The 22,373-nt window shown below is 38.1% G+C and overlaps 1 protein-coding gene across 2 annotated transcripts in view; it reads left to right on the top strand.

Annotated features, from left to right (window-relative positions):
• Nucleotides 1–22,373, top strand: part of LOC109707066 (CLIP-associated protein) — a 63,204-nt gene that overhangs the window by 4,832 nt on the left and 35,999 nt on the right. For both annotated transcript variants that reach the window (XM_020228132.1, XM_020228133.1), the window contains exons 2-11: nt 4,482–4,488; nt 11,095–11,395; nt 12,192–12,347; nt 12,468–12,530; nt 14,343–14,411; nt 14,599–14,764; nt 15,973–16,134; nt 16,865–16,962; nt 17,537–17,611; nt 17,688–17,756. In XM_020228132.1, coding sequence (XP_020083721.1) covers nt 4,482–4,488; nt 11,095–11,395; nt 12,192–12,347; nt 12,468–12,530; nt 14,343–14,411; nt 14,599–14,764; nt 15,973–16,134; nt 16,865–16,962; nt 17,537–17,611; nt 17,688–17,756 — 1,166 coding nt within the window. The remainder of the gene's footprint in view (nt 1–4,481; nt 4,489–11,094; nt 11,396–12,191; nt 12,348–12,467; nt 12,531–14,342; nt 14,412–14,598; nt 14,765–15,972; nt 16,135–16,864; nt 16,963–17,536; nt 17,612–17,687; nt 17,757–22,373) is intronic.

Consider the following 22,373-nt stretch of genomic DNA (forward strand, 5'->3'; position numbering starts at 1 on the left):
TCTTCTAGCTCTATTTCCGCTGGTTGCCTATTCATCTCATATGATTCTTCGGTCTTCTTGACCGATTTCGCTTGACCTTCCTTCTCGGTCTTATGAACCGAGTCTTTTATGGTCTTCTCGGCCTTACTGGCCGACTTCTCAGGTGCCAACACATCGGCTTTGGCAGCCTAATTATCCTCATAGCCGATCTTGTTGATCGGCCCATCTTGTTGAGGCTTGTGCCAAGCCTCTATCCCTGATTTTTGGGATTCCATTTTAACCATCTTGGTGGCTCTTCAACAACCACCATAGCATTGATATCTTTAGAGAGAATTAATTGAATTCCCTCCTCTGTTACTCTCACAAAGGAAATCTGATCTGGATCAGCATCGGCCCAATTGTGATGGCCGATGTCCTCCATGTTGACATCTATCATTTGAGGCCGTCCTTCGGCCCGGACTTCTTCTACCTTGTCTCCTATCCACTGGAACAATTTCCCATGGAGTGTAGAGGGCACGCACTCATTCGCATGGATCCAGTCACGCCCGAGTAGTAAGTTGTAGTGGCTGTCAGCATCCACCACAAAAAATGCAGTTTTTAAAGTTTTCGAACCTACCGTAAGTTCGGTGGTGAGCACTCCTCGGGCTTGTTGACCGTTTCCTGTGAAATCGGTCATGATCGAATCGGTAGGCTTCAACTCGTCCTCGTCTTTGCCTAACTTCTTAAAGAAAAAAGTAGGCATTACGTTAACCATGGCACCGCCGTCCACCATCACTCGGCCTACCGGCCGACCTTCAATCAAAGCTTTTATAAAAAGAGGTCTTATAAACCTTATCTGCATGGCCGATGGCTTCTCAAAAACCACTGCGTCGGCCGGTCGAACATCTTCTAATTGCAACTGGGCTACTCTAAGCCCATCTTCCTCCTCCTCTCTATATTCTTCATACTCGATAAACTCTGCCTTAAAGGATTGAGGCAGAGCATACACCATGTTTACTTCAGCCGGTGATTCTTTGACTGATTTTCCTTTGGTTCTTTGTTTCTTCTCCTCCGACTCCTTTGTTGTTTCGGCAGAAGAATCACTTTCCATCCGGACCTCCCTTTCTTTCGGAGGCCATCTCTCTCTTTTGATCATAGTCTCGAGGGAAGCTATTTTTTCTTCCAACTCCCTCCTGATCATCTTATCTTCTGACTCGCCCTCGATTGGCCGCTCTATTCTTGACTTCAACTGGGGGGCGAGTGATGAGCCGCCTGCCTCGTGATCATTTCTTATTGGACGAAAAGGGTGTGACTGCTCATCAGGGCGCCTCAAAACATTGAGCCTTATCCCTTTCGCCTCCTCATAATGTTGCCTTGCTTCGGCTTGTATCCTCTGCTGCCGACGTTTCTGAGTTTTTGTTAACATCGGCCCACGCCATCTAGCCAATGGTTTAACTTCAACGTCGTGCCATTCATCTACTGGCACATTCGCCGGTATCTTCACCGTTCTTAAATGATTTTTCAAAATTTCTCTTCTTTCCCATGGTCTCGGCCAAGGTTGAATGCCGAGCTCATCGACTAACCTTCGACCGAGGAATTCTATGTCTCCCTCGGTCATTCCTTCAAATTCTGGCTCTGATCTCGGCCTGGCTTGTTGTTGCCAATGTGGCCGATACCCAGGGAATCTTTGTTTGGAGCCGAAAGGTCTGTCCTGGAAGTCCTATCGGCCATGACGTTCTCCACGCCTATTGTTGTAGTAATCATGCAGAATCTTCTGCATCATGATGTCTTTCTTGCGTTGAACCGAATCTATTTCCGATTCGGTGTCATTAGAGGCTGCATCCGAGCCTTCTTCTCTAGGTCTTCGCCATCGGGAATATCATCCCAATCCTCGGGGAATGCCATCAGTTCGTTCCATTCGTTTCCCCTTTTCTTGGCATTCACGATAGCTTCCCAGTCTTTTTTCGTCATTTCGGCCTTGCACCTAATGCATAGCCGAAGGTGTTTCTTGGCATGAGCCACGTTGTCAGCGGTCTCCTTGTCTAAAACTTCCTTTCCTTTGATATTCACCATATTGACCTGAAATGGAAATGAAGTTTTGTTAATTATTCGATTTTTATTTTCTTGGTCGGCCAATATGAGCCGACCCTCTTCTATTTCCTCTTGAATCTGCCTTTTTGCAGTCGCTTTCCCTTTTCCTTTCATATTCACGGTGTTGACCTGTGATGGAAAAGGATTCTTATCAATTTCCATATCTTTGTTTTCTTGGTCGGCAAAAATCAGCCGACCCTCATTTATCTCTTTTTGAATTTGCCTCTTAAAGGCAGTGCATTCACTAGTTTTATGGCTCCATGAATGGTGCCATTTGCAGTATCTTCTACGTTTCAATTCTTCTACAGGAGGTATGGTTTGACCTTCCTGTAGTTTAATTCGTCCATCTTTTAACAACCGATCAAAAATAAAATCGGTTTTAGATATATCAAAAGAATAACTAAAAGCAGACACATGTGCTTTTGCCTCTCTTGACTTTGCAGGTTTTAGCAAAGCACATTTGTATGGTTGATTATTCTTCACCATCTCGGCAGCACATATTTCGGCTTCGTCAGCCGAATCTTCTGCCTCCTCAGATGAATTCGGCTCCTCATGAGCCGAGGATTCTTCAAAGAAAGAAATATTTTTCTCTTTCCCTTTATTCCAATCTTTATTTCGGCTCCACCTAGGCCGATCTTCATTGTTCCCTTTTCGAAATTGCTCGTATTGAGCAACTCGAACTCCCAAATCAAAAAGATTTGGAAAGAACTTATCTTCAAAATGATCCTTAATCTTAAAATGCATGCCGTTAAATGCCATTCTGGCAAATTCTGATTCCGGCATCCTCACAAAACATCGGCTTCGAGCCGTCTTGAATCGGTTTAAATATTCATCAACCGATTCTCCCGTTTTTTGTCTAAATTGAGCCAAGTCTGCAACTGACAACTCAGGCTCAGTTCTATAAAATTGCTCATGAAACTTACCTTCTAATTCGTCCCAGTCTCGGACGGAATTAGCAGGTAAACTCGTATACCAAGTGAAAGCTGTCTTGGTCAATGAAGTATTAAATAATCTTAATTTCAAAAAAGGATCTGCCGCAGCTTCGCGGCATTGGGCTGTAAATCGAGCGACATGTTCGACCGTATTTTCGGTCTCATCTCCAGAAAATTTGTCAAATTTCGGCATCTTCCAATTTGCCGGATATGGGTGTTCCACATCTATATTAACAGGATATGGTGATCTGAATACAGGCCGCATTGCCGGCCTTGTGCCTACTCCGAAAGTGTTTCGGATCGCTTCTTCTATTTGCGCATATATTTCATTATTAATCCCCGGCAAGGGGGCTTGCGCTGGTACTGGGTTCAATGGTTGTTGAATCCCAATATTTTGCCCTAGGGGATTAACCCCTTGTGCATTCGGGAGCTGCCCCCTAGCCTCTACATTTTGAGGCTGGTAGGCTGCAATTGGAGGGGGTGGAGGTAAACCCCAAGCCATTTCTGGCTGTTGACCGGCATTACCGACAGCCGGTCTATAAACCGCTTGATACTGTGCCCCCTGGTATTGGGGCTGGCCACCTACCGGTGTTACTGGATTCTGTAACACTGGTGTTACCACAGGCACTTGAAGGCCTGCTATCGGCTGCTCGTTTCGAGCTAACAACTGCCCTATTCGGGCTATATTTTCGTTAGAGGCCGTGATTGCGGCCAAAACGGCGTCCAGCCGTGCGGTACTTGCATGACTATTTTGGTCCAAAGTCTGTAGGACCCTAGTCATCTGGCCAAGTGCTTGGGTCAAACTAGGCTCCTGTTGGCCGGATTGACCGCTAGTTTCACCTTCCGTCGGTAAAACTGCTTGGCGCTCCACAGCGTTCTCCGAATTACCGGGCTGTTCACTCCCAGAATTTCTGGGAATGGCCCTATTACGGAGATTCATGGCGTTGTCGTCAGCCATAATCAAATTCAAATTTACCTCAAATGTGAGTCCCACCGGGCGTGCCAAAAATTTGTTGATAGCCGAATTTCCCGATGCCTTGACCCTCCTCGGGAAGTGTGTCGGGGTGGAAATCGGCTGCTGATAGTGACCCTCGAAGTTTGCGCCCACGACGGGTCAAGCGATTCGACCGATGAGGGATCAAATCGGTCGGGTCCGAAAACCTCCTTAGTAAATTCGCTTCGGCAAGATGAGCCGAATGAACAGGTGGGGCCTATATTTCGGCTGAGAGATGAGCCGAATAGCTAGGACAAAAACGAGATCTGGTCGGCCTGAGGAGCCGAAAACGACTTTCTATTAATAAGAAGGGAGTGATGCCCGGAGGGCAGACAGACTCCGAGGTGTACAAGGGAGTGATGCCCCGAGGGCAGACAGACTCCAAGGTGTTTACAATGAAGTAATGCCCGGAGGGCAGACAGACTCCAAGGAGGCTAAGTTATAAGAACTACTCCTAGGCAAAAGCGAGAAATGCAGGGAAAATAAAGGTGGTCTTTTGTGCGCAGGGGCGAAGACCCGTTTTCAGGGTACTACAAGCCTATTTATATATTTTCCCCTTGTGTTCAGTTATTGCACGATCGGCCATCTTCTCCGTATTTGGAGGACCACGTTCGGCCGATTGGAACTGCCGTTGGGAACTGCCCATAACCGCTTGCGGTTGTCACGTTTTTCGAACAAACGCGGCTCATATCTCCTGGCGCATTTTTCCGTGCTCCCGATCCAGCGCTTTGAATCCTGAATATGGATATGAACTCAGTGTGCCAACTGTCCGCGCCAGATTGGTTCAACAGAGAGGTAAGGAAAAGTGGTCTCTTGGAGACACTTGAATACCCGATAGCCAGATGGAATTATGGACAATGCTCTCTTGAGAATTGGAAGTCGAGATATGTCGGGGTAGGCCATCTCGCGGTAGAGCAAGGTCCGAATGTGGTTGGAGCACTCGCGATTGGTCGATGCACCAATGATATTGCTTCTAAGCAATGCCGGTGATCGAATCGGAGTGTGTTCCCTGACGGGATGAGAAATGCAAAGAGGAGTTCTTGCATGCCAAGTGGTGAATGGTGTTGGAGCGCGTAGAGTCGATGAGGTTCAACTTGCGCTACCACCAAGAATAACGGAGACCCGTAATGCACTTTCGGAGTTACGTTTAGCAAATGTGAGTGAATTTAGTCTCACATCCTCCGTAGAAGGCCTTTGGACAGTTCCAATGAGCATAAGGCCACCCCGGAGTATAAAAGTGCATTGGAACCCTACGTCGCTCGATAAGTCGAGTTGAGGTGTGAATTGGTTGGAAGTAAGTTAGTTTCGAGGACGAAACTCCTTTTAAGGAGGGGAGAATGTAAGATACCGGACTTCTAAAATCATGAAGTTACGGTGTACGTTTGGTTGGAGAGCCATTAGAATGGTTTCGATGAAGTTCGGTGAGGTTCGGGAGCATTCGGGTGTTTTGGTGCGCGTAGGCGCGAAAACGGAACCCAAAAGGCTATGTTGGGCCGTGAGCTAAATCCGGCATTAGCGTGGATGAAAAGATGATGAAAACATGCTCAAAGACATGTTTGGAGAGTCTCGGTTCGATTTGAAGTGAATCGGAGGTCAAACGAACGAAAGCGAGCGAAAACGGAGCGAAAACGGACAAAGCTGAAAATTGGCGAAGTCTGGGCTGGAGGTCTCTCTGGGACCGGTCCCAGGCAGAGAGACCGGTCTCTCAGGGACCGGTCCCTCATGCAGAGACCGGTCCCCGAACCCTGAAAATGCACAGTTCGGGCTGTTGTAAGAAGAGACTTGTTCGGGGATTTTTATTCAATTGTTGCATAGGTTAAGTGTATAGAGGGGTTAGAACCTCTCTCTCTCTCTCTCTCTCTTTCCCTCACCGTTTCAACCTCAACACCATCCCTCTCTCTCTCTAAACGAAAGAAGAAGAAGAGAAGAAAAAGAGGAAGGAGAAAGAAGAGAAGAAGATCAAGAAGGAGATCTTCATCCTCTCCTTCGTCTTTCTCGTGCTCGGAGCAAGCTTTGGAGAGGTAAGCATCTTAGCCTCTCATGGTAGATCCCTAGATAAATGGTTTTGATATCTAGAAATGGTTTAATTGGTATCCTAGAATGCTAATTAGGTGGTAAATGTTAGAATCTAGAGGTCTAATGGTGGATTTTTACTTAGTTGTATTTTAGGGCTCCAAAATGGGGTTTTGCTATATGTGAGGGTTTGATCTCTTTTAACTCTCTGTAAACCTAATTGGTAGGTAACAAAACACGTTGGCGAAGACGGTTCGGTAATCCGACGAGCCGTTACAAAGATATTGAAGAAACGAACGCTTGGACCTTCGTTTCCGCCTGGAGGGCCGAGGCGATGTCTATAAATCGTGAAATCGGGTCCCGAGCACCGTAGCAGCAAGGCGAAGACATTTAACTCTTGAAACGGCGAAGCGACGCGCTCTTGGAGAGCAACTGTGAGATCGGGCCCAAACGGGTGCCGAGTGCCGTGGGAAGCCGATTGCAAGTGTCGACGAGCAATCGGAACGCGAGTTAAGGTGGGTTGTGCTTCCCGAAGCGACTAGGTCGACTTTATGTCTAAGAAAGACTAAGAATCTATGTTGATGCATATAGATGTAAATGAAGCATGAAAATGATGTATGTTAATGTAAATGCCAAGTAGAAATGCATAATGATAAGATGCAAGTTACATAATGCTAGATGATGCATGCTATAGTATGATGCAAGTAGCTAGACAATGCATGATAATAATGATATGATGTAAATGCTAAGTAGATGCATATAAAAGATTATATATGTATGTGAATAAGAATGAAATGCATGTTGAAAACTCTAGAATGAGTAGACCTAGAATCAAATAGATCGAGTGGCATCTAACTTAGTGTTAAAGAACATAGGTCATGAGTAGACCTAGAATCAAATAGATCGAGTGGCATCCAACCTAGTGTTAATAAACATAGGTCGGACATAGCAATGTGGAACCTAGTATCTGGGAACATAGGTTGAACTAGTAAACCTAGAGTTTTATAACCTAGGCTGTGGAATAGTAAACCTAGAGTGGCATAGAATCTAGGTTGTTGAGTATAGTGGTAGCAACCACTAGAATGTTTTAGGTCGACAGCATAGGATTGGCTATGGACCCTCGACTTGTGGAAGTGGATTCCGGAATCCCAAGACTTGTGCTATGCTAACCTTGGTATCAAGGCTAGGGCGTGTGCGATGATTTCGCCGCTGAGGTTAATATCAAGGATGGATTGTGGGGGTGAGCGCGCAGAGATCACCGCCCGGGGCTTGAACCATTGTCGTGGCGTGTGCGACGATTTCACCGCCGGATGGTTAAGCCAGCTTGTGGATTATGCCGCCAGATCGACTTGAGCCATTGTTGGGTGAGGTGCGATTCGTTTGCCGCCAGATGGCCAAGTCAAGGGACTTGAACCAGTGTTCGGCATGTGCGACGACTTCACCGCTAGCTGGTTAACGCACAGAGTGCGGCCAGTGCGCGGACTATCCGCGGATGATTGACTCGAGGCCGAGTCGGGTTGTTAGCTTGATTAGGTTAATAGAAACCTTGAAAGCTAGTGAGAAAGATAAGAGCTAAGGTAATAGAAACCTTAGAAGCAAGTTGAGCTTGGATTGTGGCGAACTAAGGTAGTAGAAACCTTAGAAACAATTAACATGAGCTGAGATTAGCAGAGTTAATGTAGAATCAATAGATCTACTAAATGGTTCCTTAATTGTATAGAACTGCATAATATTCATATTGCACGTTGCGAGGCATGTTATCTGTTAGTTGCTTAATAAACTATGATGTATATCTATAGATGTTTTTGGACTAATATGATTGCAGTGCCTCCTTGGACCTTTTGGTCAAGCTTTTTCCTTGGGTGGCCGTACCTACTGGGAATCATGGAGTTGGTTCTCACCCCACATTGTTTTGGGGTATTACAGGTTCGTACGTAAGCGGCGCGGCAGCACGAGGAAAGGGCGTAGCTCAGTAGATAGCGCCCTACCCAGATATCGAGGTAGCAGTACCCTGAGGCAGCCTAGCTTAGGGGACTAGAGGGAAATGAAAAGAACACAATGTATCAAACTGTAATAAGTAAATAATGTAATAACTTAGATTGTATTTGGAGGAATCAAATGAGAACTGTGATGTAAAAATATATGAATGTGAATGTATGTAATAACATAGGATGTGTTATGTTGTTGATACCTTCCTTATGCAATCTGTTTGTTAAGTACTGTTCCTGGTTGGAACCTTTGTTTTGTATTGATTGCGATGCCTTGAACGTACAGGGGAGACTCTGTCCGCAGTACAGGGGAAACCTTGTCCATTCGGCGCTGTCAGCGCCGCGACCTCGGCCAAATAGGCGGGTGGTTGCGGGTCGTGACACATTTAGTATTTTCATTTAATTACAATTGTCATGAGATTTGGTCACATTTGTGGAACTTTCAATTATAGAATTAGTTTTGCGGTTTTAAATCAGATTGGTATTTAAATTAAATTCATGATAGATTATATCGCTCGATATTTGCATGTTTTGTTGCCTTACATTTCTGTAATTGAATAATTACAGACATATGGCTTCTGTTGCGTTTCGGGCTCGAGGCATGACATCACCACCTTCAAAAGCGATAATTGACTCACTGCCTTTAAAAGCGGTTAATGGTTCGCCACTTTATAAAAGTGATGAACCATTTACTGCTTTCTTAGTTTTACCACACGAGAGAATCCTAAAAAAGCAGTGAATGGTTCACCACCTTCCACTATGTCTATGCGGTGAACCATTCACTACATACGAAGAATTTAGGGCGTATTTGGTTTGCCCTTTTTTCACCCTGGAATCGAAATCGGAATGGATGAATCCGTTTGTCTGTATTTAGTGTGCAGAATTTTCATTCCGATTTCGATTTTCGGGTGAATAAAAATTCCCAAATTACCCCTTTTTCCATTTCAGACTAGGAGGCCAGATTGAAAATTGAATCTGGAGCAGAATAGATTTGTTCGAATTAAATTTAACTTTTTTAAGCTTACTTTTTAATTAAAATATAAGTTTAAGTTTAAAAATTATATTATAAATTTTAATTTGAACTTAAATTAAAAATTAAAAATTCAATCAAGCATTTCTAATTTAATTTATAAATTTGAATTTAATTTTAAATTTAATTTAAAATCTAAAATTTTATTCAAATTTTATTTAAAATTTAAATCAAATTTATGGATTCAAATTGAAATTGAAATTATAATTTTAAGTTTGAATTTGAATAAATCGAAATTTAGTTTTATATTTTGAATTATCCATTCAATTTTCAAATTTTAATTTTTTTTAAAAATATATTTAAAATTTTGATATCATTTTAAAATTTTGACATAAATTTTTAATATTTAATTTTTAGTTTGAATTTAGACTAATATATTATAAAGATAAAATTGGCATATTAATTTAATTACTTTTTTGATATCTATCTGACCAGACACCGACAATGAAAATGATTTATTTTGATTCCGATTCAGGTGGCGAACCAAATAAAATAAGATAATTAATCATTTCGATTCCGATGCCGACTTTGACTTCAAACTAAACACACTCTTAGGGTCCAGACAGTTGATCTGACATACTTGAGACCTACTTTTATAATAAAATTTTTATAAGGATTATTTTTAAAATTATAAAAATATGGATGATTATTTATAAAAAATTCAAGCTTATCACTTTCGATGACTTTGAAATTTTTTGAGCCGAAATTAACTCACATTATCAGTTCACTTTTGTATAAGATGTTATTTTCTAATAATGTGATTTTCGATACTTTACTTTAGACTAACCAAATATATCCTTATATATACTTATTTATATACATTCTAGATAGTTTGAAACCGAATAAAAAAATCTCCCTTCAATGAGAAATGAAAATTTTCAAAGTTTAGCTCAAAACAATACCGTTGGACCTATCACAATCAGATGCTGACCTCCATGATGCTCCAAATCGAGCCTCACATCAGGAGACCTAAAACTATCTGAGCCGTCGAAAAAGCTGACGTTCCGATCCCACTCAAAAATAGCCAATAAAACGCAAAAGAAAAGGTAACGCAGCCATTGCCTTTGCATGAACCACCCCAATAGCGTCCAAAACTACCCTAGTCACAGTATGCACCGCCACCAACCAGAATGATGTTTACATCCCAACCAACCCGTTTCTTTCTTTTTTTTTTTCTTTTTTTTTTTTTTCCATTTCAAATTTGGCCCCTCCAAGTTCTTAAGTTTCCAATCCAAACACTCACGACCCAAAAAAAAGTAACCACACAAATAACTGTTCCTCCCTCCGATCATAAAGCACACGTGCCCCTCATCCAACTTGTTTATAAGGAAACTCGTTTTTTCCGGCGGTTATGGTGCCCGAAAAAGATTTTGGACGGGCAAGATCTTGGCACGTTTCACCAAAAATCGCTCCTAGTCCTAGGGTGGTCGCATATTGCGGGGTGGCGCTTCAGCGAATTAACTAGAACTAGAACCAGAACTAGAATGATGATGATGATTGGGTTAAATTGTGCACTCCGCCGTTCCAGAAGTTTCTATAGTCTCTAGATGGGCACGAAGATGTTTCTCTATGCGAAATTACGCATATGAATTTCTATGCGTTCTGTACTGCGGACCGTTGGATTAAGAAATCGACGCCCGATCCCCTCTCCCGCATATTAAGTGCCAATAGTCTTACACCGCAGAAGAAAAGGAAGAACGAACCTGTTTCATCTATTTTTGGTACATTGTGGCAGTATAGTAAATAATGTCGTTCAAAGTGGCAATTGATTTAATTTTCCACTACCATACTTTTGAACCCTTCCCTTTCTCTCTCTTTCTCTCTCTGTGTCTCTTTTTCACTCTACTCTCGCTTTTTTTTCCTTTCGCCCCCCCCACCCCCCCTCCCCCTCCCCCTCTTTCGATCTCGATCTCGATCTCGCTCTCTCTCGCAATTTCTTGGCCAACCAAATTCCGCAGATCTAGTCTCCATTGTGCTCTCGTCGATCGGGGGAGTTGCGAAACCCTAGGCCTAACGCTAAAATCTTGGCTCCGGTGAGTAGTGAGGGTTTGTGGGGGGTGGGGGGGGCGGCGCGCCGGGGCTGAGGATGGACACGAAGGAACGGATGGCCGGGGTGGAGCGGCTCCACGAGCTCCTGGAGGTGACGCGGAAGGCGCTCTCGGCGGCGGAGGTGACGGCGCTTGTTGACTGCTGCATGGATCTGCTCAAGGACAACAACTTCCGCGTCGCCCAGGGCGGGCTCCAGGCCCTATCCTCTGCCGCTGTGCTTGCCGGCGACCACTTCAAGATCCACTTTAACGGTCTCCTCCCCGCCATCGTTGAGCGCCTCGGTGACGGCAAGCAGCCCGTCAGGGATGCCGCGCGCCAACTTCTCATCACTCTCATGGAGGTGCGGAATGAGTTTTTTTTTTCTTTTTTTCCCCTTTCATTTTTAGGGTTTCCTGTTTCTACCTATTTGATTCGTTTTCTTTTCATTATTTATGAATCTTTTCATTATCTATGAATTTTGTAGCTTTTAGTGGAATTCTATTGGTTCGATTACTGGAGGTGGAAGATTTGGGGAAATGCATCTAGCTTGTAATGATCGGGTGTTAAGTGATTGGTGTCATTGGATCTGTTTGTTCCCAAGCTGCATTTTCTCAATTGTAGGTTTTTAATCATTTCCGTCTTCAGATCGACGTAATAGTAGCAGAAGCTGTGTTCTTGCGTTTTAGGTGTTTACCTTCTCCGCAAGTTCCAGTTATTTTGAACCAATGCTTTGCTAATTGAGTTAATTTCGTGGATACTGCATCCTTGGTGATCGATCTATCAACATGCATGAGCTTTTATTAGATTGAATTAGCAAAATTTGACATTTGGTCGGACATTCTTTTCAGTCATCCGCCGTCATTATGTACGATTTGAATATAATGTACTGTGTGGAGAAGGGGCTCTGTCAAGCTGTGAAACCTTTGAGATCACAATCTCAAATTTCAACTGTTCTCTCCCTATCGGGCATATCATATTTTCTTTTCTTGAGCAAACCTGACATTCTAAGTGGACACTTTTGAGTAAACTTGCTTCGCTACCTACTATTGTTTGTGAAAAATCGAGATGGAAACTCTCAGCATGCTGTAGTTGTTTGATAGTTTAGCGGCTTCATTTTCTGTGGCAGCTGAAAGATATTAAATTTCACTGTAAACTAGGTTTCTTCACCAACCATCATTGTTGAGAGGGCTGGCAGTTATGCCTGGACTCACAAAAGCTGGAGAGTAAGGGAAGAATTTGCACGTACAGTTGCAGCGGCTGTTGGTCTTTTTGCGTCCACAGAGCTACCTCTTCAACGAGTTCTACTTCCACCTGTATATATCTCTGGAATTCCTTGTATTTGACTTTTCTGATCATTTATGTGTTTCTTTATGTTTTGATTTATAAGCTATAAGAGACCACATTTGTTCAATTTGGTATTTTGTGTTTAACAGGTTTTGCAGTTGTTGAATGATTCTAACCAAAGTGTCAGAGAAGCTGCTACTTCATGTATTGAGGTTGGTGTTGTTTTTTTATCGGGTACCTGCTATTTTGGTGTTTTGCACTTGCTTCTGCTATTTTTCAGAGGGTGATTTGCTGTATAAGCTATTTTTGCTGACTAGACTAGAAAATTTCATAATTCTGTTGCTGTAATCGCTTGGTTGTTGTGTCCTCGAGAATTAATGTCTGTAAGCATTAACAATCATTCCCATGTAAATGTCTTGTTTCAGTAACTTCATGGTGCTAATATGAATACATATTGACTCATGACCTTCTTTCTTGCATAAATAAAATGCTGCTGTTATTACTTCACATTGCAGGAAAGCATGAAAGTATTGCTTGCTACTTGTCAGATGTAATTTGATAGTCCTTTAAAGGTCATGAAAGAGGAAATAAGCAACTCTGTATGAAGCGTAATGAACTTTTAACGATGTCATGGTGCTCAAAGATCTTTTTGATGCATGATTTTTGTTTGCCACGTCCAAGCGCATCACCGCTGCATCAAAGATCAAACTATAAGTCTATAATATAGAAATTAAGCCTACTTTCGCAATTATATAACTTGATACCATGATACTTCACTTTGAAATCATTCATCTTTTGTACCATTGTGTATACATGATAATTTGTGATTTGGCAATTGATTGACCGAAGAATGAAATTAACACCAGGACACCTAAGTGTGAGTTAGTGGATTAAATAATGCTTTAGTAATATTCCCTTGTCTTTGAAGAGGAAGCTGTTTGCTTTGTAATTCTTACCTTCTTATCAATTTGGGAAATCTTGAATCTTTCCTTTGTGGTTGTTCGTACTTAAACTACATAATCAACATGGTAAATTGCATACATAACTTTTCTAGGTTTGCATGTCAATCCGTAGATTCTGTTCTCTTTCCGTGGTTGCTATAGCGAAGTAAATTGTAGTATGTGTTATTAAGGTCCCACTTGTTACTTGTCTCGAGGGTTTGATCTCTCGCGAGGCTCACAACTTAAAAGAAACTTGGTGGCTATAAGATTATGACTATGCAAAATTAGATTAAGGGGAGCGTTTAATAAATAATACTGTAATAGGAGTTGGTTGGGATGCAATTCCAAAAAGGCTCTTGACTTTTGAAACGAAGTAATTATACCATAGAATAGACAGTTGCCGCTGAAACATGTATTATTCTGCCTGAAACAGTCCGAATAGACATCAAATACTATCAAGAGGGATAACAAAGTACAGTAGCCCTCTTTAAATTTATTTCGTATGCACATAATTAGGTATTCTTTGGCTATTTTTTTTGCCTTAAGGTGGACTTTTGACTATTGTTGACTCTTATTATTACAAGTAACTTGTCTATCCAAATAGGAGTTAGAACCTTGAGAGTAATTGTAGCATAACTTTGATTTGCTGGACTTTCTAAATTTTTACTTGATGTGCAGATTGGAAGAATAACAAAACCCGCAACAGAGCCTAAGACCCTATATTGTTCTTTGTTCTATATCAAGCTTACCCGCGAATTTATTTTCTTCATTTGGTGTTCTCTCAACCATCAAAATCAGGGTCAATCAATGTTTTTTTTTTTTTTTTTTTTTTTTTTTTCCGTTGCACATGTGAGAAATGTGATTAGAGGTTCTTCTATAATTTCAGAATTTCTGAATCAAAGAATGGATACTCCTTGTTTATATATGTAATTATGCTTTAATATAGGCTGATGTATGATGTATTATATCCCAAGTGATTTTCCGAAGATGGCCTTTTGTTGTGTTTTTCATTTTATCATAATCAGATACTATTTTCTTTTTCATTTCCTTTAACTAATAAAACTAGGATAATATATCTTGTAGGAAATGTACAAGCATGTTGGTTCCCAATTTCATGAGGAGCTGCAGCGTCACCATCTTCCTTCATCTATGGTAATATGTTAGGCTTCAATATCTTTTGCAAGCTTTTTCTTTCACACTTTTTGCATGTTTTAGTGATAGAAAATGTAGAATTCTGAAATACTCTGGATGCACGAATTCTATTAGAAGCTACTCTGTACTTTTGAAGGTCCATTGCTTTGAGAAATCATAACTCGATATTGCTTCTTGGTGAACGCAGATGAAGGAGATAAATATGAGATTAGAGAGAATAGAACCTAAGGTTCATCAATCTGATGGGGCAGGAAGTAAAATGATTTCCACGGATGTCAAATCTGTTAATGTTAACCACAAAAGGAGTAGTCCAAGGACGAAGAGCACCCCACGAGAAAGCACATTGTTTGGAGGCAAGTTTTTATTTTTATTATTTTTATTTTTTTCACTTGAGACATTTGAATTGCAATGTTAAAATAATTATTGTAGAAAATTGAGGATTGCACTCTAGATATGGATATTGAAGGACTCAGAATTGATTTTTTTTTTTTTTTGGCATACTGTTGTTATTTATTATTTTACCATGGAATCAATGAGATTATATAGAGTATCGTTTTGGGTGTTTATGGCAGTGCCGAGGTGCTAGTTTGTGGATTTAGTGAGTTCCGTCTGTACCTCTTGAGTGGCCTTTTTAAATATCGAAGCTTGCATTTATATTAGAACTGTTGTTTTAGGATTGGGACAGAAATTATTTTGGTGCATAGCATATTTTAATGAATATAACCTATCCTCTTGTCCTACATCTACACCATGTTGATCCTCTGTGTACTCTGTTAAGATTTGATGAAATGTGTGTTACAAATTACATATAATTCAATAGGTAGAAAACTCATTTTAGTAGAAAGTTGATTATTTTTCTTGCAAGTGAATCATTATGTTAAGGAACACATGCTGTGATAGCTGTCTAGGATTGATTAGCGAATCAAATGGGAGAAATGAAGCAAAGATAATTTGTTGATATAAAAAATCTTGTAGCGTTTAATATTACTCATGAATTTTCAACATGCTATTTAGGGATTGCATGGATAAGGAAAAAGAGATGATAAAAGGAGGCAGACAGGATATGGACATCGAGTTTTAGGCCTGATTAATAAGCTAATCTTTGATGAACTGCTAGGAACCTGCAAAAGCAATATGTAGGTAGCAAGTCCTGTCGTTCTGTCTGCCTTGGAAAGAAAAGAGTGGAAAAGACTAAATTGTAGATCTGCTCCGACTCAAGTCTCCTTATCAACATAATTAGTTTTCCTGGGAATCTAGAATGTCGAATCTCTTTCATAACCATCATGTACTTTTAATAGGCACATTGATTGCCATTATGTTGTCTTCTTTGTTGCTAATGCACAGAAGATCAAATAATTCGGTTATTTTACCTGGTTTTGATGTGCCTATTAGTAGAAATCTGAATTGGTGCAGTTCACGATATTTTATCATATTCTTCTTTTGGTCTAGTTCTCTTGTTTTGGTGTTTATTTTGCTTTGTTCTCACCATCTTTGTATACACTAGGCTTCTTAAAAATCCAAACCTTTCTTATTCTAACTATCTTATGAGGCAATCTTATAGGAGAACCTGATATTACTGAAAAGCCAGTGGAGCCCATTAAAGTGTATTCAGAGAAAGAATTAATAAGGGAGATAGAGAAGATTGCATCCACTCTTGTCCCAGAAAAAGATTGGTCACTTCGGATTGCTGGCATGCAAAGAGTTGAAGCTCTCGTCTTTGGAGGTCTTAAGTTCTTCTTCTATTGCTATTCTGCATTTCACTATATTGTTCATGTGTATGCTCACAAAATCATTCTTAATATCAATAATTCAAATTTCGTTGTGTAACATAGATATTGGATTCTTCACTTGCGGATGAAATCATTTTCTTTCTATTTGGTCCATGTGCTGTTTGCATTAAAGCGTGAATGTAATCTGAAACATTAGAAGTTTCTGGATTAAATAGTGCCTTGTACTGTCAAGGTTTTGTTGTTTAGTACGGCACACCACCTTTCAAAGTGAAGCACCACAACCTTGCCTTGATTGTACCAGAATGTTTCGGAGGATAAGAAAATCAGTCAGGCGGAGTATTGAACAGTATCAAGAAAAGATATTACATTATGATGCCAATCCAAGAATGAAGTGCCTGTAAACAAGCTACTTGATACTCACACCGGAACTATTTTTAAAATTCTTCTTTTAATGCTTTATATATGATCCAGCAATTCCTGACTCCTATAATCATCTCATTGCATTGACATCGGATAAGTCTATCTGTTCATCATAATTAAATGTCAAATATTTTGAGTTTAGACTGCATGGTTACTGCCTATACGATCTGTTTTGAGATAATATTAATGTGTAGCATCCATACTGTCTTAATTTTGAGAATTTCATTTTTATAGTATGTGAATTTGTTTAAAGTTTATTCTGTTGCTTGTGATATTTTATTGAAACCCGAGGTTAATCATCAGGTGCTGCTGATTATCCGTCATTTCTTATGCTTTTAAAGCAGCTTGTTGCTCCTATATCCACTCAGCTATCTGATCGACGATCTAGCATTGTAAAACAGGTGCTTTCCAACTTCTTGGACTTCATACATGATAGAAACTTTCCTTTTTCTTTCATTCTCCACCATATGCTTTTTCTTTTTCTCTCAGAGGATGCATAACTTGGTGTCAAATCAGAAGTCAGAAATTTGCCTCTTTTATTAGCATGACATAAGTTGGCTGAGGATACATGGCATAAAAGAACTGCACTTGCCGAAAAGTCAATTTCAGTGTGAAAGTGCCATAACAACCTCCAAGAAACAAAGCCTTCTTCATTCTTAACTGATAAATGACTGACTTTGTTAGATCAGAAATTACTGTTGAAAATGAATACAATCCATCTTTTAATTTAAAATCGTTTGCCTTTTTGTTTCTGATATGATGATTTATCATGGCAAATGTGAATATCAGATCCGTATATGTGCCTAAGTGAGAGATGCATGAAGGTCTTCTCTATTTACCCATCTTGTTTAATTCAATTCGTTGGCATCAATTAAAAATCTTGCTTCTGACTTCATCATGTAGCTGAAATTGCATCCATAAGAGGTCATGCAACAGTAATTATTCTTGTTTGCTAACTATGCTTGCTTTCTTTAGGCTTGTCATTTGTTAAATGTATTATCAAAAGAACTTCTGGGGGATTTTGAGGCTTGTGCTGAAATATTCATTCCGGTAATTTTTGCAACCAAATTTAACATTTTGAGCTTACATATGGCAAACAATGCTAACTTTTGCTGAAGTTTTTCAGATACTTTTCAAGCTTGTTGTGATTACTGTCCTTGTGATTGCTGAATCTGCTGACAACTGCATAAAAACTGTAAGAAACGCTACCGTAATTTTCTTTTCATATCTTTCCTCTTTTGCAAGTATAGCCTTTGGGGTGCGTTTGGTTCAAGTTATCCTGGCAGGATTATAGGCAATCCTGCAAGGATTACTACATTTGGTTTATCCGGTATGTAATCTGTTAGGTATTGCAGTATTACAAAAGGTGTAAGATTACACTGAAAATATTACCGGGGGTGGGGGGGGTGTATCTTGGATTACAGAAGGTGGCTAATCTTGCATGTTATATAAAATTACAATTTTACCCCTCTAACTCCCGAAACCTTTCAATACGTCATTTTAAAAATTTTAATTTAAAATTTTGAATCGCCAATTTTAAATTTTAAATTTTGAATTTTAATTTTCGATTTTAAAATTTAAAATTTAAAATTTTAACTTTTAAATTATAAATTTTTAAACTTCAAATTTTAAATTTTAAATTCTAAATTTTTAAACTTCAAATTGTAAAATTTTAAATTTTTACACTTTAGATTTGTTAAAATTTAAAATTTAAATTATAAATTTCAAATTTTAAATTTCAATATCAAATTTTAATCCTAAAATTCAAATTTGTATTTTAAATTTCAATTTATATTTTATTTTAAAATTTAAATTTATAAGTTTTATATTTATATTTTAAATTAAAATATTAAATTTTATATTTTTATTCAAATTTAAAATTTAAAATTTAAAATTTTAAAAATTTAAATTATTTTAAATAAAATTTAGTAAAAAAAAATATTACTTGTAAACAGTAAAAAAAAAGTTTGTCAAATATGACTAAGGGCAATTTTGAAATAGACTATACTTTATTGTCAAGATTACTAAATTTTATAAACTGAATCAAACATAGTAATTCTATAAACACTGCAATTCAGCATTACATTATTGGATTAAACCAAACACGCTAATGCAACATCAGTAGTAATTTCATTTAGAAATTCAAGATACTTAGATATATGGAAATACTCTTTAATAGTACGTAACTCGAACCAAATGCGCCCTAGGGCTTGTTTGGTTCGCGTTATCTTGCCAAGATTGTAGGGTATCCTGCAGGAATTTTTTTAGATTACTTTATTTAGTTCATCTCGCAAATAATCTAGTTGGTAATGCAGTATTGCTAATAGCGTAAGATAACTCCCAAAATATTATCAGGGAGGGAGTTGAATACCTTGCATTACTGACCGCAGGTTATCCTATCAGTTACGCAAAATTACAAAATTACCCCTCCCCACCCCCAATTACCTCAAAATTTAAATGTAAAATAAATTTAAATTTTCATTTCTCGTTTAAAATATTTAAGCTTGCATTCAAATTTCTTTTTAATTTGAATTCAATTTAAATTTGAGATCGAATTTCAAATTTATGTTTAAAATTTTTGATTTAATTTGAAATTTGAATTAAAATTTTAGATTTGAATCGAAAATTTGAATTAGAATTTAAAAGTTGAACTCAAAATTTAAATTTAACATGAAATATGAATTCATAATTTGAATTCAAATTTAGAATTTGAATGAATTTGAATTTAGAATTTAAATTATTAAAAAATTAAATTGAATTAGAGCCTAAATTTGAACGATCCAAAATTAGAATTTGAGTTCCCAATCAAAATTTGACTTTTAAGTTTTAAATTTGAGTTAAAAATTTAAAATATATTTAAATTTGAATTTAAAATCTGAATTTTTGTTTAAAATTTGAAAGAAATCTGAATTGAAATTTAAAATTTAAATTATATTGTTGAATTTAAATTAAAAATTTGAATGTAAAATTAAAATTTATATTTAAAATTCAAACCCAAAATCAGAATTTCAATTTAAAATTGTTAGAGCAAGTACCGCACAGAAAATCCGATTGTGATTAAAATCTAACTAGTTTTATTATGAAAATAAATAAATCAACTTACAGATAGACGCAAATATTCCAATAAAGATTTGATCTTATCCGGAAGCGTGCGAGGCACTGCCCTAGGGCGTATTCCCGTCATTACGTGCGGGATTAACCGGGAATAACACCCCAAGATAGGATCGGAATTCCTCCTCTTGCGAGCACGATCGTGAAGGAGGTTGACGGAGATTCTCTTAACACCTAGTAGATAAGAGGAATATTCAAAAATGCAAGATAACCAAAATAAATGGATAAGAATTCACCAATTATCTAAATCTCATTCTTAACAGGGCAGGAAGAGGAGATAATGTATAATAAAGAGAATTCACGCTCTTTCTCATTACGAGAAAGGAGCGGAACCCACGCAACGGAACGGAAAGGAATTCCGTTTGGCGCAAGATGCGGAACGGAAAATATTTCGTTAGTTTCTTTCTCATTAAGAAAGATAATAAAATAAATAAATAAAATAAATAAATAAAAATAATAAATAAATAAATAACAAATAAATTTAAGTTCAAATAAAATAAATTCAAATTCAAATTTTGAGTTTTTCTCCGATAATCCCCCACAAAACTCAAAATTTTTAAAATACAAATTAAAGTAAAAAAGAATGACCGGGTGTTTGTACTATGCAATGGGTGAGGTGTTTTTAAGAAACTTAACCCCACTTAGTGTAAGCAGTTTCCATCAGAAGGAATCGGAGTGAACTAGGTTTTGAACTACGTTCCTTTTATCCTGACTTTAACCACCACACACACAGTACGGAATTTTCCGTCGCGGGTCTGTGCGTTAATGGCCATGCACAGTACCTTGATTTTCATAAGAGTTTCTATGGATAGCCCATATCACATAGCCGCGGCCACATACGGATACTCTTATATAGGTGGTTTCCTCCAGGGATGTGTCTTATATAGGTGGTTTCCTCCAGGGATGTGTGTAGAGTCACATCTCGCGAAAATTATTGCCTTGGATCCCATTAAGAGCTATCAGCTCAACCTAATCCACTACACAGAGCACTACTCACCATAGGTATGGGATTGGAGCTAAAGCTTCTCTATAAAATTTGTAGAAAGTGCTCTTTGGCCAACCCGACAGCTTGTTTTTACCACATTGAACCTTCTTCAAGGGATCTTCTATCACAAAGGTTGGGTTCCCATTGCAGGAAGGCCCTTTACGGGCAAGATCCCACCCCCCTCGATGACAGCAGGACCATAGTCCTCTTCAGGCCTTTCATCAAGTAATCTGCAAAATTTCTGATCAGATCTGATAAAACTGAAATAAATAATATCATATAAAGTTAACCATCTAATAAATTTCTATTTCAATATAATATATATGTTAACCTTAAAATTTACCAATGTTCATTTACAAACTGAACATTAGGATAAACAAAATAAAATTACGAAAGCAATCATAATACGAAAATTTGTGAAACTGATAAAAGAGTAACCCCCCACAAGTTTTGAGATACACTAAAGTTTAAAATCATGAAATTTAATCATGTTTAATAGAGTTTGATTCAACAACAAATAGATGGCAGAAACAATTTTTTAAAAAATTTGATTTCAATTTGGTAATTTCTTTGCAAACAATATATTGCAAGCAATGTATAAAAATATTAAATACAACAAGCAAAATTATCACAGTAAAGATGTGCTGTTGTTTACTCAGTCGTGCTGAGAAGTTCAGATAGTTGTAGTATTAAATCCAACAAATAGGGTTTACAATGACTGCAACAATAAAAATGCAAAGATTAGTATTAGTGCTGCTTGTTAGGTGATCTCGCTCAAAGACCGTGCTTTTAGAAACTGTGGGTTCAAATCCCACTTGGAGAAAAATTGTTTAAAATTAATTTTGTAGTAGCAAATTTTTTTTTTAAAGGAGCTACAAAATAAATAAATAAATAAATAAATTTTTTTAATCCGTACAACCAGTCCGCAAGAAATTACTATAGCAAATATATATATATATATACACAGCTATACACCAAAGAATATTACTGTAGCAAAACTCTAAAACCGTACACTAATAAAATTACTTTTACTGTAGCAAAATTATATATTTTTTTTGCCTTTTTTTTCGAAAAACAGTATATCTATATCTCTAAAATTAAGTTTTAATATATCTTTAAAATTAAGTTTTAATAAATTCGAATAGCCAAAAAGAAAATACCGTACCAATCATCTTTTTAAGAGCTGTATTTACTGTAGCCTTTTTTACCCAAAAATTTTTACTGTAGCAAAAACAGTAAAACCCTTTTTTAAAGTCAGTAAGGTATTAAAACAATGCTACAGTATATATATATATATTTTCTTAAAACAAATTTAAAACACCCCAAAATAAATAAGAGAATATAATAATTGATAATTAAACTATATGCACTTAGCAAGTAAATTATATGCAATTAGAATTTGAAAATACTAATCCTAATTTATTTAAATTTGAATGACAAATATACAATCAAATTGTCAAACAGAAATAATACGCAATATCTTTCTATTTTAAGCGAAATAATAATGCAATTAATTAAGTCACATACAGGAGTGCGCTAGACTCAAGCAGTAGTGTCATGCCCCGGGACCCAGGGGAAGTCCGCCCGTTGCGTGTCCAGACTCACCATATGCCTACAACATATAAGGCGTCTACGACAAAGCGATAATTAAAGCAACAATAAACAAACATCTAGAGATATCAGAGCATGATTTTAACTAGATTCTAATAGCAAGTG

Source organism: Ananas comosus, linkage group 3 (genome assembly GCF_001540865.1).
Source record: "Ananas comosus cultivar F153 linkage group 3, ASM154086v1, whole genome shotgun sequence".
Lineage (NCBI taxonomy): Eukaryota > Viridiplantae > Streptophyta > Magnoliopsida > Poales > Bromeliaceae > Ananas > Ananas comosus.